This window comes from Cygnus atratus, chromosome 5, assembly GCF_013377495.2.
Source record: "Cygnus atratus isolate AKBS03 ecotype Queensland, Australia chromosome 5, CAtr_DNAZoo_HiC_assembly, whole genome shotgun sequence".
NCBI classification, from domain to species: domain Eukaryota; kingdom Metazoa; phylum Chordata; class Aves; order Anseriformes; family Anatidae; genus Cygnus; species Cygnus atratus.
The window spans coordinates 42,057,164-42,074,756 of NC_066366.1; the positions used below are offsets into that span (position 1 = coordinate 42,057,164).

General features: G+C 43.7%; 1 protein-coding gene across 20 annotated transcripts in view; it reads left to right on the forward strand.

Annotated features, from left to right (window-relative positions):
• The first annotated feature begins 1,272 nt into the window (after positions 1–1,272).
• The window catches only part of GPATCH2L (G-patch domain containing 2 like), a 39,108-nt gene continuing 22,787 nt past the window's right edge, over positions 1,273–17,593 (forward strand). For 3 of the 20 annotated variants that reach the window (XM_035540103.2, XM_035540108.2, XM_035540109.2), the window contains exons 1-8: positions 1,279–1,358; positions 1,923–2,256; positions 2,366–3,036; positions 8,793–8,857; positions 12,042–12,218; positions 12,565–12,644; positions 14,746–14,813; positions 15,624–15,663. In XM_035540103.2, coding sequence (XP_035395996.1) covers positions 2,378–3,036; positions 8,793–8,857; positions 12,042–12,218; positions 12,565–12,644; positions 14,746–14,813; positions 15,624–15,663 — 1,089 coding nt within the window. In that variant the 5' untranslated portion in view covers positions 1,279–1,358; positions 1,923–2,256; positions 2,366–2,377. Of the gene's footprint in view, positions 1,359–1,922; positions 2,261–2,365; positions 3,037–8,792; positions 8,858–12,041; positions 12,219–12,564; positions 12,645–14,745; positions 14,814–15,623; positions 15,664–15,715; positions 15,771–17,593 lie in introns of all 20 variants that reach the window. The other 17 variants (XM_035540098.2, XM_035540106.2, XM_050711343.1 and 14 more) reach the window with 15 other exon arrangements.

The following is a 17,593-nucleotide window of genomic DNA, read 5'->3' on the forward strand; positions in this document are numbered from 1 at the left end:
TACAAAAGATAATAGATCCATAAGCAATAAGCAGCGGTGTAGATTTATAGAGAACAAATCATGTCAGACAAACCTGATTACTTTCTCTGATTTAATTTACAAAATTAGCAGATGAAGAGAATGTCGTGTACATAATATATCTGGACTTCAGCAAAGCCTTTAATATATTGCCTCGTAAAATGTTACTTGAAAAATGAACCAATATTGTCTTGAATATGAATGCTGCCACATGGATTAAATAAACGGAAAGACAGGAAACAAAAGGAAACGCTAAGTAAAACGTGAGTGTGGGGACACACTTGGCTTTACTGATGGCTGCTGGTGATCTAGAAAATGGGAAAGATTATAAGAATATGCTGTGACAATATGAAGTGAGGTACAGCTCTTAAGGACAAGGGAATTACACAGAGAGGTTTAACTTGAGAAATAACAAAGTTTCATCCAGATATATAAAATCGGTGTGTCAGCACTGAAATGAAATGGAGGAGTTTTGGTACATAGTTTACTGGTTACCTACATCTTACAATTAAAAAATAAAAATAAAAATCAAGCAGCGCAAGAGTGAGCGCATGACAAGAGCTGCAAACATACAGCTTCTATTAGCAGCTAATGATCTGTAGAGACACGGGCTGGGACTCCGACAACAGGACCTACCAAAGCACAAATCTTCAGAAAATCGATAAGGAACACCGGGCCTTCTATAGGGCAGATGTTACTTTCATTCGCAAGCAGGCCAGAGGTCAGATAAGCCGGTGGCTGATATTTCCATAAATAAGAACTTCATAAACCGACCCATGGCACCTGATAATATACATGCACTAAATCAAGGGATGTGTCGAGATTAGAGATCTGGGTGCCGAGCTTCAGGAAGGACCTCAGACGCTGGGCCATGTGTCTGAAGGTGTTCAGTGGTCACTGGGGTGAAACATGAAAACACGAGGGGATCTTCATGTGGGACAAGTTGTGGTCGTGGTTTGGGGTGACAGTGAACCTCGGTGGCGTGGCAGCAGTCCCAGCACCTCACAGACACCCCCCCACGAAGCAGTGCCACGTTGAGGCACCTCATGTCCACCCTATCCCAAAAGCGCCTGGAAGAGGATCGGGGGACACAACTCCGCGAGCTTAAGCCCAGTAACAGGAGCACTGCGGAGGGGACGCCCCTCCGACCACCCCGCCATTACGCAGCGCTCCCTCAGAGCACCCCGCCGGCCCCGAGGGGCGGGCCTCGAGGCGCTGCGGCCCCGTCCCGGGCCAACCCCCGGCGCCAGGCCCGCCCCTCGGCGGGGCGGGCGGGGAGGAAGCGGCCCGGGCAGGCCGGAAGCGCCGTTGCGAGGGGCGGGCGGAGCGGCCGCTGGCCGGTGAGCGGGGCCGGGGGGCCGCGGCCCGGCGGCGGGGCCGGGGGGGGGCGGCGGGGCCGGGAGCGGCTCGGCCGGGCCGGGCCGGGCCGGGCCGGCGGGGCCCCGGTGGGCTCCCTGGCCGGGCCTCGGTGCGCGGCAGGCCCGTGCTGCGGGGCCGGGGGCTGCCCGGGGGGCTGCGGGAGGGCGCCGGCTGCCCCTCGGGGCGGAGGGGCGTTATGGGGCGGCCGGAGGCGGCCTGCGGCAGCCGGGGCTGCTCTGGGACGGGGCTGCGGGTGTTTGCAGGCTCGGGCCCTGTGGCTGAGTGTGAAACCTTCAGTTTGGGGAGGGAAATCCCGCCTCGGCGTGGCACGGAGGGGGAGGTGACTGTGGTGGGGTTAGGAGTTTGGCCAGGAGCTTAGGACACTAACAGCCCAGAGGTAGGGTGGGTGGGAATTCTGCCTGTGGCAAGTGGGGCTTCGTCTTATGCACGCTGTTGTAAGGATCACAGTGTCCGTGTGTCTTGTTTTGCTGCTGATTTGGTGCTGACTTGCAAACTGCCTGTTTTACTTTTTGTTTTGCTCCCAGCTTTACTGCCTGTCTACTTTTTGGAAGACTTCAGTCTGTTTGCCGTGCAGGCTGATCCCTGTGGCTTATAGTAACCAACACAATCACATGAGGTAGAGAGCTAGTTGCAGGCTCTGTTGCTCTTAAGATGTGTAATAAAGCACATCCCTTCAAAGCAAAAGATGCAGCCGTAAGGCCCTTCCAGACGCAGAGCACTTGACCCAGCTGCCGCAGTAGTGACGTCTCTGCCACCATGGTTAGAAGCGGGTTTTAACTCTTGCAAAAGGAAGGAAGGAGTGAACATTAGCCCAAGAAACAGCAGTTGCGCTGCATTGTTTCTCCTAGGCAGCTCAAAGTAAGTGCGTAACTCAGTTAATGTTACAAAGGCTATAGCATACTGTGGTTTAGCAATGTGTTAGTAGTGACACTTATGTCTGGTGCTAATTGTTTGCTGTTGTTTTTAGTAGGTATTGCCAATGGATGAACTGGTGCATGACTTGGCTTCAGCCTTAGAGCAGACTTCAGAACAAAACAAGCTGGATGAGCTATGGGAAGAGATGGCCCTAAGCCCACGGCAGCAGCGACGTCAGCTTCGCAAGAGACGGGGTCGCAAACGACGCTCAGACTTCACGCATCAGGCAGAACATGCCTGCTGCTACAGCGAGGCCTCAGAGTCAAGCTTGGATGAAGCTGTGAAGGATTGCCGGGAGGTGCTGACAGCCAATTTCAGTGACTCTGATGACACAGCAGTGGTCAAACGACATCCAGCTCTCAGTGCCACCCTGAGGAGCAAGCAACACTCGTGGCATGAGTCAGACTCCTTTACAGAGAACGCGCCGTGTCGACCTCTCAGGCGCCGTCGGAAAGTCAAACGCGTGACATCAGAGGTGGCTGCCAGTCTCCAGCAAAAGCTCAGGGTGTCGGAGTGGAACTACGAGAGGGGCTGCAGGTTCAAGTCAGCTAAGAAACAACGTCTTTCACGCTGGAAGGAAAACGCCCCTTGGACATCATCTAGTCGTGGCCTTTGTGAAACAGGAGAGAACAGGCCCTTCCTCAGCAAAGGGGGAAGGAAGGAGCGGATGGAGTGCGAAGCTGATGAGCAGAAGCAGGGCTCAGATGAAAATATGTCTGAATGGTGAGATCTCAGTTTCTTCCCTGTGTTAGAGCTAGATGGCTGCCTTGCTTGCAGCTGCTTGTAAATCCTGTGCTTTGCTTTTAGAAGTTCTTATCAAAATTATTCAGTGCTGTTCTCTTTTTGAAGAGGGAAAATCCCTCAGCTACTTTTAAACTGTGGATTTTTTTCCAACAGCATTTCCTGTTAGTGCTGTACTGATGACCCAAACACTTTGAAAAGTTGGTGAAGTTATTATGTTTCTGACTTACATTATACAAGCAGCCCTCTGAAAAGTCCGTGGCCTTGCTGCTACAAAGTAGCATGCTTGTGGCTTGAGAATTGGCAGCTAAATCCACTGCGGGCACTTGGGTTGTCTGATTGATTTGAACTGATCTTAGATTCTTGTTTTCAGAACTTACCATAAGTGATAGAGAACAGGTCAGATCTCCCATCGTGACCGCTAGTCTTCCGTGCAGGTACTGTATGGACCTCAGTCAAAACATCTTGTCTACTGTTCTGCATCTCTGAGTGGATCTGGAATCAGGTCCTGGAAAGCTAGCTTTGGGAGAAAGTAGTGAGAAGATTAATTCAGTTTCACCCGACTTCTTTATACTTACAGGATAGGTCTGCACAAGCAGCGGAGTCTGGTATATCTCTGTGTCCCGTTTTGAAAAACTTTTGATGAAATAAGAAATGTAGAGATGAAAATAAGAAGTGTAAATATTGTGGTCTGAGTTTGTTCATGTGTTGCTCTTGAGAAGTTTTCCCTTGAGTTTCATTTTTAGAATATTTGGGGTTGTAATGCTGCTTCTGTACAAAGAGACTTTTCAGGTTAGAAAAGAAACAACTGCTGAGAGTCAAATGGAGGAGATTTCTTAACGAATGGCGTACTAAAAGGGAATAGAGACTGTCATTGTGTGAGAAGCAGGAGACGTTCAATACAAAAATTGTATTACTTTTCATACACACAATTTTTGGAACTCTGCTGTGGGACACTTTGGAGAAACTTTTCTGTATCCAAAAGGGGGATGTGGAGGATGGATTTATCAGGGGCTGTTAAGCATTATAGCCCAGATGGAAGATCTTGCTCAGGAAGTCCCAAAACTGCTGGAAGCTATAGGATCATACCGAAGAAATAGTCAGTCGGTGTTACGATCTTATATTCTTTCCTTGGGCATCCACTATAATAGGCACCGCCAGAGAGAGGACAGTGAATTTGACAAGTATAATTGTTTGCTCCAGTGTAATTGTTCATATGTTCGGGTTCATTTAAGTGTTCTGGCTGTCTAGCTGCTGCAGTTTGTCAGAGCGGACAAGTGGCACTTAGTTATTGAGGGCTTTGTGGGTAATAGCTGCAAACTCCTCAAAGGTATTTTCTGAGAGACTCTGAAAAGCACAGGCTGTGATACGTCCTCACTGTCCTGATCCCGGGAACCACTATTGCTTTTTTGGTTTGTATGTGACTGCTAGAGGATGGAAGTAGCAAAAAAAGGTCTTTTTTTCTTGAAAAGTGGCTCTCTTTAGGTTAAAAAGTGAGTACAGAGTGGGCCTTTTCAAGAGACTAGTGGATGTGTTTTTGTTATGAGTTGTTAAAAGCACTTCAGTCTTTTCAGGGCTGTTGCTGGTGGTCCAGGAAAGGAAACACGCCGAGTAGCCCCTGAATGTTGCACGTCACTGGTGATGGACTGAGAGATACCCTTACTTGATGTGGCAGTGATGGACAGGGTTCCTTGAGTTTTTTTTTTTCCACCAGTCAGAGCCTGTTCCATCATGTCAAACTTGAACTTAAACCAGCAGGCTTTCATCCAGCCTTTATTTGTGCCAGACTTTAAAAGAGTAAGCAAACAGCTTTGTCTGGACTGTTACTTAAGGACCGTGCTGAGGATATTGCTTTGTTCTGTCTCAGTTGTCCCTTGCTCTCAAAGTAATTCTTGTGCAAGTGTCTGCATCAAATGACACTTACCATCTGCTGCCAAATCCTTGGGATTCTCTTTCTGAGAAATCAAATATTTCTCAGAGTATTTGATGTCTCCAACACCACATGTGTGATCTGCGCTGTGACTCACTAGGGAGGGTCAAAGTTGGAGAGAAACACACGCAACCCTCTTCGCTGCAGACTATCCCTCGCAGCAGTGAAGGATCACGCTTTGGTCTCTGCTGCTCCAAATATAGCTGCTAGCAGAGCGAAACTGGCTGTGCTCACCCTGCTCTTACTCTGCTCTAGCTGCTTTTCCTGGTACCATGAGAGGAGTACTTTGCACAGATGTGTAACAAGGACATACCCTGAGGAAAGGAGAAGAAAATTGGATGCCTAGGAGAGAGGATCATATGGGTGTCATCACAAGCTGAGGGGAGGGAAGGTGACTGATAAAGCTCACGGTACTTGGAAACAGCCCATCGTGATCGAGCAATTTATGGAGTGTTTTGATACTGTATTGGTTCTGTTGCTGTTCATGGAATCATTTTGGTTGGAAAAAACGTTCAAGATCATCACGTCCAACCACCTAACACTGCAAGTCCGCTGCTAAACCATGTCCCTAAGCACCACATCCACACATCTCTTAAATACCTCCAGGGATGTTGACTCCACCACCTCCCTGCCTCGTGTCCTTTGCTTTTCACCTGAGAAAAGAGACCCCCGGTGATGGGGAGTTTCACAAAACTAATGTGTTTTTAGACAACTAAGTTGTACCTTCAGAACTGATGGTTTCTTTCACCTTCTTTTTCCTCCACTCCAATGACACTTGCTTTTCTTTGTTATGTAGGAAAGAATCTCTTTAAATGCTAACATACCAGCATTTTCTCTGCTTTCTACAAAGCCCCTTATCCTAGGTCAGATCAAAAGCCTACTGTATTCAGTAGATAAACTCCCATTCATTGAGAAAGCTTTGGAAATGTATACTTAACTGGGAGGTAATACTTACAGTTTGCTTGTAAGGCTTCACCTCATCTTTTTTTTGTGGAAGGAGATGTGCTGCATCATTGTGATTCAAGCTGTGCACGAAATATTTGAAATTGCCAAATGTGGCAAGAGGTGAACTGAGAGAAGGAAAGATGTGCAGGAACAGGATGAGGGAAAGTGATGTTTCTAAGTTGGGTAATGACACAACTCAAAGCCTAATTTGTAAGTAATTGTGGAAACAACAGAGGAAGCAAGTGATGTTAGTTTAAATAGTCATCTGTATATTTGTACAAGGGTGACAATTAACTGCTAAGACTGTTAGAAGTAACCTTCTGTCTCTTCTAATGCTCTGAGATTCCCTGCAGCCATAATAAAGCAAAGGGAAGTTATATATTGAGTGCTGAAGTTCTTTCTCTTGTTGATCTAAGCTGAGTACTCTCAGAATGGTCTGGGTTTAGCTAGAGGGCAGAACAAACCATGGTACAAGAGCTGTCTGACAGATCACTTTGAGTGATGTGCTTGCTAGTGAGAGATGTTTGGTTTGGCTAATCTGCTATCAAGTGCTGTAACTTGACTTTTTCAAACTGCATTGCACTGACCCACCAGTGCTGTGACTTCACTGGCTGATGCTGATATATTCTGGCTTGGGAGTGTAACCAGTGGTGCTGGAAGGGAGCTGTTCTGATGACAGCCTGCAGTGGCACTCGAGAGCCTGGCTACGCTGATGAATTGGAGGCCAGTCTCTCAGTAAAGAAAAAATTCCTCTCTTGGAAGGCAAGTGACAAAGACAGAGTGTTCAGCATCCCCTCCTTCTCCAGCCCAGCCTGACCTTCTGCAGCCCCTCGGTGCCTCTTGTTTTCTTATTTTTATAGAAAATCAATATCTCTCCTGACACAAACAATAGCTCAGGAGAAAGAATAAATGGGGGAAACCTGAGATCTCTGTCCATCACCTCTCACTTTAACTCCCCCAAACTATTTAATTATAAGCATGCTTTGCTCCAGGTGTTTGTGACAGTGAAATTGCTAAATGAGGACCATTTTAACCAAAGATTGGGTGATCAATAACACTCTATAGCAGTAGGTTGTTGGATCAATAGGATTCATTATTTCATGGTTAAGGTAAGTAGCCTCCTTTGCAAGTGGAGGTCATTAATCAGCGCTTACTGGACCTGCAGAAAGGCTTGTGGAGGAGTCTAGTTTGTGTTCAGCCCTGAAGTGTAAAATGGGCGGTAAAGAGGGTGAGTGAGGTCCACGAAAATTCATTCAAGTAAGGCACCGGCAGTCTTGCTTATCTGTAAGGAACTAAAGAGCTCTCGGTACAACAGGATGCTAAAAGTACTGTTAACGTGATCTGGAATCTTGACTTAATGCGTTTTCCTTTCTCAGGCACCTTTCCTCTGAAGATGCTAAAGCTCTTACAAAGCAGTCACTCAATCCTTGCATCTGCTGCTTGTGAGGACTATTAATCCAGGCTTTCAAAAGGGAAAGCAGACATGCTAAGAGATTTGCCCAGGGTCATACAGTGAGTTGGTAGGAGAGCTAGGAATGAAACAAATGACTCGTGGTTATCAGTCCTTGGCCTTAATTGTTGTTGTGTTTATGTGGGAGGGCAAATGGATGGCCAAACTTTGTAATGAATTGATTTGGAATTTGATATTAACTTACATACTGAAATGTGGGAATAATATACAGACCGTTCATCCTTTCAGTTTAAATGGCCTTTATGCAATGATGAATATGCGGAGTTTATAGATACCACGCATGATGAGTTTATTTGGTTACACTTCAGAGTGTATTTTCCAAGAGTAATAATGTACTCAAGAATAGGTTTATTATGTTCCTGCAGTTCTTTGGGATTACACTTCTTGTGATAACGCATCCTTCTGCTTTGAAAACAGAGGGGTTTTGTGTCTAGTATGACCCAATCCCCTTGGAGTGGGCAAGGGATGCTTTCTAACAACGCTTCCCAACTGGGGATTGATTGGGATGCTGACTTACATCTGATGTTCACATCTTCTATAAGGCCTTAGTGCTAAAGGGGGTGGGAAGAAAGTAGCTCCGCTTGTTCTTATATCTCTCAGCTAAATCGGGGGAAGTACTGCCCGAAGTGTCTGAAGATTGATTTAATATCAGCATTAAAGCCATCAGATGCTTGGGACTGACCTGAGCGTGTACTTCTGCTGCAAATATTCATCTAGTTTTACAGTCAATTAACGGCTTCCTACACGTTAATTTCTGGTTTAATTCATTGGTTCAGGAATTAAGTCTCCTGTAACCGCTTCAGCAAATGCAAAGCGTGCTGTGACAAGGTTGCGTTGAGCAGTAGCAAGCCGTGCTGTGCTAAGGTATTTAGCTGGGGAGTTACAAATGTACCCATTGCTCTTCCCTCTAAAGAAAATAAAAGTTGCTGTAGATTGAAGGGGGCTTTATGTAGCTCTGTAACACATTTGAGAAAAAGAAGTCTGAAATACAAAACTTCGGATGTTTTTCAGTAGCTGTTAAGTGACCTAAGGACAGTTAAGTGCACTTAATTTCCTAGTGAGTATTCCAGACAATGTCAGAGTCAGGTTATTAACTCTAGTACCCGAGGCAAATGCCATTGTATTAATTACTTTTTGATACGTTAGAACTAGACTAGATACAGGATTCTACTCTTTTTCAAGTGATGCAGCATTGCAGATTTAACAGAAAGATATTATATCCCATGCTAGAGCCAGCTACGTATCTGAAATGCAACGATACCTAATTTCTATGAAATATGTATAGCATATTGGGCTCAGAGAAGCTAGTAAAACGTAAGAAAGTGGTTTTTGTTTTGTATCTGCTGGAATTGTAACATTTTTTTTAGTGTTTTTTGTTTGTTTTTGTTGCAGTGAAACCAGCAGTGTATGCAGCAGCAGTGATACTGGCCTGTTTACCAATGATGAGGGCCGCCAAGGTAACAACTGTCCTGTGATTTTCCTCAAGTGTTACTGGAGAATTTCTATTAATTTATAAAGACAAAGAAGGATTTAAGTTTGAAGACAGACAGAGAGGGAAGTAAGGGGGAAAGGCCGGTGGCTGAGAGGTGCTAGAAGTTAAGAAAATGATCTGAGAGAGCTAGAAAGGTGTGATTTTGGTAACAGTACACTCTTGTATATCAGATCTATAACATTTAATATACATAAGAAATGACTATTATGGCAAGGCCTGGAAATAGAAGAGAAGTTTTAGAGTTTTCCCTGGTAAAAGAACAAAGTTCAAGATCTATTGCTGCAGGTGTTTTAGATGTTGTCTACATACCACTACATCCTGAATCTGTTATTTTTTTCTGTATGGGTAGGAAGAGAAAACTCCAAAAAATCAGTTAGCAGTTCGTTAGGCAACTTCTGACTACTAAGAAAACCAGTAATGTGTGATAGATTTTATTTCTGTAAATATCTGTTCTTCCCTTGCTCTTGCGTGCATTAGTTGAGCCTAATATCTTCAATGTCTACTGCAGAAATGATTTCTTAGGGGTTTTGAGTGTGGACTGTATGGTGATTTTATCAGTGACAGCATAGTGTTCAGTTTCTGGGGGATGTGGTGGAAGTAAGTGCAAAAGCAGTTGCAGTAGGCACATAGGCAATCAGGACTATTACACTTGGAGCAGGTGGGATATAACCCTAGAGACGTGTAAGGCCATGCAGCTCGTGCAGGTGTGCACTCTGTCACATCTCAAAAGCTAAGATTTGGATGAGATCTCTTCTGGGAATACGTGAGCGCTAAAGGAAGTAGAACCAGTAACTCAGTAGGAAAATATTGTTTCCACTAAGTTGTTACCAGCCCAGGTGTCTGTGTGAGGCAGTATGATGTTAGCAAACATACGTACGCTTTTTTTATGATGATGTGTTAGGCTGTAGGGCTGATCTGTTGTGACCGTAGATGGCTGGAGTACTTTCCCTGAGAGTATGAATTTCAGAGATCAGCTTTGTCTTTGCTCAGAAATAACTATTTCCAGCTTCCCATACTTCAAAATCAACAGGAAGGTCAAATCTCCTGTCCCCTATTTTTGCTGATAACAAAAAAAAGCTGAAAATTTTTTCAGCTGGGGAGCTGAAATTAGTGAGCACTTGCATGCTAGGTGATGAAGCAGTGTGGTGACTGAAGTTTTGAATTTTTGCCTCACCGCTCAAGACAAGATTGGTGTAGATGATATGCACATATACACGTGTGCATGTATACACACCTGTAAGAGGTTTGTGGTCACCTCTGCTTGTTTAAACAGTTTATACTGTAACAGTTTTGTGGGCAAAAGACGTTTTAACTTATGTTAAAAAGGGTTGATGAGATCTTAGAAAATCAGATGTGGTTGCATTTTCAGGTTAAATAAGGAACATCTTTTTTTCCCCCCTTTTTGAGAATTTCTGGTCATAAAGAAGTAAATAACAGGTCTTTGCTTCAGCGAGGTGGAGAGAACACAAAAAGTATTTTTATTTGTCATAGATCATATCAAAGATAGTTTTCTAGGCAATCCCAAACTGAATAATTTGAAATAGCAATGTACTTAAGTTGAGTAGAGCTTTTTTCCCCTTCTTTTGAGGTTATGTTGTGTAATATATATTTGCTATGGCTAATTAAATGAGTTGTCTTGGAAATGCACTGGTAGCTGGAATTGCAGTGAGTGGAGAATGATCCTAGTGTATAATTGGATTGCAAGTTTTTGTTAAATGCACAGAAGTCTCTCAAGGCAAATGTTGCAGAGGTATCAGCATATGATCCTGGTTGTTAATGTTTGTCTTGTGGAAGTAGTGATTTGAGGTATTACATTGCTCTATGCTCACAGAGCCAAAACTGTAAGGGATATTTTTGCATAAGTTATGATCACTTAGAAGACCTAGACAACATTGCTAAGTTTTTGTTTGATGTAAGGTGGGTAGGGGTATGTGTATATTTCAAAATATATTTGTCATAAGCATTCTTGATCAACTGACATATCACAGAAATAAAAAGCAGTGTGATAGCTTTGGGTTGAAATGTTCTGGCTATCTTCACTGTTGCTGATTGGAGTTGGTTTTGGGTGCTGCTTCTTCTGTTATGTGTGAGATGATTCATACTAGGATGAGGTTTTTTTCTGCTTTTTTTGGCTGGCAAGGTGTGTGGGTAGGCATAATGGAGTTCAGCCAGGGATAATGTGACTTGGTGAAGAGAGAGAGAATAACTGGGAATCCTTGTGTCTTAATGATTAAGCAAATGAGAGTTTTCCCCAAGTCAGGTGCCTTAATATTTTAAGGCAAGGTAAAATAGCTTGCAATTACACAGGACTGTTTCTTAGATGGGATGCTGAAGAGCTAAGTGTCCCTGCCATCTTCCTGCTCTTTTCTTACAGTGCTCACGTGCTACTGCCCCCAGGGGATTTCTGGCCAGGCAGGTTTACCCTGAATGGTGTCCGATGCAGTTCAGTATTAGACTACAGCTATTAATTACAGTGGCCCTGCTTTATGGAGTCATTTTGGTAATGACTTCTGTTGCTGCTGCTGCTCTAGTTTTGCAGGGAGGTTGTAGTTCTGACAGATTTTAAGGAATTTTGATTGAGACAGACTCACTGTATGGTTAGTATTTACACTCAGAGTGACCATTTCAAAGCCTTATTTTTTTCCTGTTTGCTGCTGTATTAGGAGACTAGGGATCTGCATCATCAATGAGTGTGCACCTTTTGCTTACTCTGTGAGCCTGGTGTCCTGTTGTGAAATCTTTCCTGTGGTGGCCTAGAACACGTGTGCCAAATGATTGGCCTCTACTTCTGTCACAGTAATTACTTCAGAGAAAGAGTTGTGCATTAGACATCACACAGCATTGAACTAAGGTTGATGAGATGCAGCCACAACAGAGTGCTAAAGCTGCCCTAGGCAGGTCTATAAAGAAGGCTTTGTTCTAAAGGGAAATTTTGTAGACTGAGTTGTATAGTTTAAAGCATTTAGTGAGGCCCCATAGTTACTGCAGATGATTGAAACAGAATACAAATACAAGGTTCTTCAGGAAGGAATTCCTAATGAGACTTCAGCTGTTGTTCCACGTCCAAAAATGCCTACCTGTAGTACTTCGTGGGACAGTCACAGGGCATGTTGGTGTTTCTCGTTGATAATTCCATCCTGTTTCTTTAGGAGACGATGAGCAGAGCGATTGGTTTTATGAAGGGGAATGTGTCCCGGGATTCACTGTCCCCAACCTCCTTCCCAAGTGGGGAGCTGACCACCGATCTGAAGTGGAGCGGATTGACTCAGGACTGGAAAAGCTCTCAGATTCCACGTTTCTTTTGCCCTCGCGACCAGCTCAGAGAGGTGAGCTCCACAAGGAATGACATGTGATCGTGAACTTTTGATGTGATGATGAGTAGATTTTATTCACAGGTGCTGCAACATAAACTGATATTAGTGATCTGTTTCTGTAATAATCCAATTACAAATAGCTGCAGTGATGGAGAAGACAAAAAAAATACTCTTTATTCCTCATATCAGCTAGCTCTTTTTTTTAGATGGGGACTTTGATTTGTGAATAAAATGGAATACCTACTTCTTGTGGATTGAGAAACAGAGACAGAAATACTGATTTGACTACTGAACCAACCATTTTTCCTGGCTGTTTTACTGGGAAAAATTTTCAGTTTTTCTGTATTTGATTTTTCAGGCTTTCATGCTCGCCTGAATCGCCTTCCAGGAGCTGCTGCCCGTTGTCTCCGAAAAGGTCGAAGGAGGCTTGTTGGCAAGGTATTCCCTTTTGCAAGATAGTTCATTTGTATTTCCAGTGCTGATTATTGCTGAAGTGCTATTCTAAGACTGCACTTGAATCCTTTTCTGCAGAAAGGGAGCCCTGTACATTTTTGTTTCATACAGTCTTTGATTTGGTTTAACAGCTTTCACTGCTGAAAGTTGATTGAGTAACCAACTGGATTTTGAGACAGGCTTGGAGTGGCAGAGACAGTTGATTAGTGCTAAAATCAGTATGAAAGGAGGTCTGAAGATGAATGACGGAGAACATAAATATCAAGAAGATTTAGACAGTATATAGGGGAAAATAATGATAGCATGAGACTTGTACATGCCTGTAATTTGGGAGTGCAAGGGCAGAGAGGTAAGCAAAAGCTGAAGGAAGGTAAAATTTTAGGTTGGGAAGCAGACTGACATAAATGGCTGCAGAAGCAGGGTGTTTCAGCTGTTCCATTTTTAGTGATGTGATAGAGTGAAAGGGTATATACAGTAATGTTACCCAAAGCCATTGATTTTTTTTTAATGGACATTAACCATTTTTTTTTAGGCATCGGGCAAACAAAATGCTAATCCCATTCTTAAAGGAATAAATGATACTTGCCAGATGGTCTGGATGCTTGGTCTGGATCTTGGAGTGTGGAGTGCAGTTGTGTACTGTAAAAGTTGTTTCTGAGAGTCTGCTGTGCTAGGTTTTACTGGGACGTGATCTTGAAGATACCAGCTTATATTCTGATTTGGCTGGCTTTAGAGAGTTTGTTAACTCTAAGGTGTGTTAAAGGGGCCTGGATTCTAGGCGAGTGTGATTTCTTCTTCAGAAGCTGTTGTCATACTTGAAGATCGTTGTTTGTCCCTTCTTCCTCCCACTCACCTTGCTTAGTTGTAACAAGTGTTTAAAATATGAATCCTCAGCAGGCAAGAGACTGGCTTTGGGTAGGGTTCCTCAGGCCACCTGCAAGTGGCTGGGCCTGTTGGCAGCACCTCTAATGATCCAAATGAGAAGGATAATATTTACTTGTTTAATTCATCTTCATCACCTTAAAGGGATCTTTGTCATTTGCAGCGGAGGTCACTGCTCCCCCTTCCCCATCTCTCTCTAAATTGTAATCATAAATAATGAGTTTCATTCAGAGCTCCCCGCCAGCGAGCTGCTAATTACCAAAAGTACGGCTTGTAATTTACACAGTAATAAACCGTAAATTTAAACATTACGGCACTTTCAGTTAATAATTTTCCTGCTATAACAAATAGCCCATCTTTTACCCCTGCTGTTACTACTCCCCCTAAACTTTGAATGTGTTTTGCTTATGTAACCTGGAGTGAAACTGTGAAAATTCTTAACTGAGAAAACCTTATACCCTCATCTTCAGACCCTTACCACAAAATGTGTTTCTTTCCTGGAGGGAGCTGCTATGCAGATATGAACAGCTGGTGCTTCAGGCTGTGTGTGTATGTGTACACCAGCCTCAAGCACATACACGGGGCAGTGTCTCACAGGGAAAAACATGCTCCCAGAGCAAGTCCTTTCTCCTAGGATATACGTTTTCTTTATAGATGCTAGATGTCCTCATGCTAAATTGCTGTTTCAGGAAGGGCAAACTTCATGCTTCCTCCTTGTTTCATTCACCTGCTCTTTGTGAACCCTCTTCTCCTTTGGTTGGAGAGGCTGGATGCAGTTTTGTGAGGAAGATTTCTGTTAGTAGGGTGAGTAGTGTGATGTCCTGACCTCTCAGCCTGTGTCTGGCTCAGTTGACGCCAGCAAACTGGAAACAAGCATTCCTCAACCATTTTCCCTGTTCTTCACTGCATCTTTGTGCCGCATACTTCATGCTGGTTCAGTCCTTGGTATGCCCCTGTGCAAGCAAATGTAGTAACTAAAACAGTAAAATAAATAAACAAATAACAACGGCAACAACAACAACAACCAAATGGTCTTCTGCCATTATTAGATAAATCAACTCAGTTGAGGTTCTAAAAGGAGAGGGTGGATACGTTCAGCTGAGAGTGGGCTGGGGGAGCAAGATCTATTCTTATGGGCAGTAGCAAACTTTTAGGTCTGCTCATTGCATGAGTCTGCAAACTTTTACCTGTCTTTGTGTTTCAGGAGACCTCCATGAGCACTGTGGGCACCGAGAGGCTAGGTCATATTGTTAGTGATCCGCGCCAGAAAGAGTAAGGCCCTTAACAGCTGTTGCGTAGAGCTTTGGGAGGGGAGGAAGAACTATGGGGTCCTCTTCCCTTCTGTGATTGAAGGGAATGAAGAGCTTTGGGGTAACTTAAGAATGCAGTGACCTGCTGAATGGGAGACAGTCCTCTGCTGACAGCTTCTCTGTTTTCTTATTTGCAGTTGCTGACTATTTTAGTTACTAGGCTGCCCCAGTATGTTGACGCTGCTCAAATGTCCTTTTGGATCCAGTCAGCTTTTTCTTTTCCCCTCTCTTATACTGTGCCATTGTAATAACTGCATATCTCCTGCACAGTGTGAGAAGATTGAGCCCTGTATGTTAGTTATTTAAAAAGCTTCTTTGTGGACTCGCTATTGTTTCACACCCAGACTATAGAAATGATGCTGACAAGGCAGTAGTGAAATTGCATTCTTTCTTTGGTGTTCTGTCTCCTTCCCCAGTTTGTGTTTTAAAATCGTAGTCACCAATGGAAATAGATGGTGCCTATTCCTTGGCATCTCTCTAATGTTGTTCTTGTTGGGCTATGGCTAGGTAAAAGCAGGAAAGGTGGCTCCTCCTGAGTGTAGTGCAGTGGGTCCTGCCTGATTCACCACCAGTTGGTATCCATTTTTTTTCCCTGGGTTTGAAATTCCTTGTTTTTAATGAGTCCTATTGACGTTTAATCTTTCTCCTTCTCCCTCCATCTTTGTTCTTCTCTTGCCCTTCTGTCCTTATCCTCAACCCTCATTTTTCCCTCTGTGTTCCTTCCTTCCTTGGCGGTGCTCCCACCTGTCCTTCTGACTCTGCCTCCTTCCAGTTTTTGGTTACCATCCATGGGGAAGAGAGATCGCAACCAGGTAAGCTGACTGTGCTCTACCTTTTTTATTTTCTTGGTTTCATTCTCTCTAGAAAGAACAAAGTGCTGGCTTCTGATTTCCCTCACACTGTGGCGTTTGCACGTGAGGTAAGGTAGCCTTGTCCCTTCTTGTTTTGGTAACTGATGTCTTCTGGGCTTTGAATGCAACTCATGTCACTGGCATTATATTGTCTGTTTGAACCGAATAGCTCACAAACTCCTTTTGTTTATCTCCCTGTTTCAGGTTAGCATATGCCTACCTCTCCAATAATGAGTGGGAGGGAGAGTAACTCTTGGCAGGAGGAACTTTGGCCTCACAAAATTCTATAATAATTGGAACATTTTTCTCTTTTTGAATGCTTTGTTTTTCCTTGCTTGGCTCAGGCTTCTACCTGATAGTCTCTTCAACAGAGAATGGGGAAAAAATAGTCATCTGACTAATTAAATAAGCAACTGTAACAGGAAAAAGTAAGAGGTGATTAGCAAGAGAAATAGGCACTCTTGTAACTGTCTGAAGCTCTTGTGTAGGTACTCATACTGCTTTGTATTCTCTGTATGTAAATCTTGCATAGCTTCAGTGGTAGGAGACTTTTTTACTTACAGTGTAAGAGCACAGGTTCCCAATGGCAGCAAACAAACAAACAAACAAAGCAACTTCCAATTGAGCAGTCATGTTGTAACGGTGTTCCTAGTAATGCACACTCCCTTCTGTTCCATTGCAAGTTGGTTTTTGATCGGTGAACACTAGGACTGAAAGTTGTTTTACCCTTCAGGTGACTATAAATACATACGTGGCAAGGAATTATTTCCATGCCTTTCTGCAAAGTAATTTCTAGGCCTTTGTGCAACTGTGCGTTTCTTGTTAATGGCAGTATTTCACATACCACTTTTATATTTTTAAGAATGATAACTCTGTAAGCTTTAAAATGACCTATATAAATCAGTTTTATTTTTCATAACTGAACTTGAATCGGCTGCAGAGAGTTACTGGTGATTCTTCCCTACTGTGCAGCTGTGGTGTTATTTCACTGATGGTAAACTTATAGTCCAATTTAAGGAGGAGCTCCCCAATAACAGAAGCTTTGTTGTACTTAGGACCTCTTCTTTGTCAGAAAGTTTGAAGGCAAAGGCCTAGTACTGAGTTCTAGACTAGCATAAAGCATTTCTGACGAGAGGGCTTCTACAGCTGTGGATTATCCCTATCCAGAAATGCATGTATCAGTCACCCTAGTAATACAAGAACAAGTGTTCTGGAAACTGGTGAAGCACCTTGCAAAGCAGATGGGAATGAATTTCTTGCTTGTGGTGCGAATTATAAACACAGAGGAGACCCTGAATGGAAGTGTAACATGGGCACCCCAGACTGAAGTCCACTCTAAATCTTCTATGTGTACCAAACAAAGCTTTCGGTGTGCATTGTATGAGTAGATTTGTTCCATATCTTTCCTGTAAAAAATATTTTAGAGCTGTGTTTTCTACAGTGAACTGTCTTAAACAGGCTTGATGCCTTTAGGGTTTGTCTAGTGCATATCTTACAAACGATGCAAGATTAGCCTGACCACACGTGGTTTCAGAAAATCATTATAAGCAGTTTGCAAGGGAAGCTTGTGAGCAGGAGGAGAAGCTCACTTGCTGTGGAATGAATTGGGAGCTTGTTGTGAACTGAGCCTCGTGGGCCTGAGCCTTCTAGAGATGTTTCAGTGACATGTATGGCCACCGGGAATATTGGCACTGTTGGAAAGTTCTATGATTGCACTGTTTGTAGCAGTGACTTTTCATTCTGCAATATGAATGTGGACGGGGGCTTCACTACAGGGAGGTGAACTTTTTGCTTGTTACCACAAGCAGTGGAGCAGTGGTTGTTACCACAAGCAGTGCAGCAGTGGAGCCCTTCAAGTATGCCCTTAGTCAACCAGCATATGTAATAATAC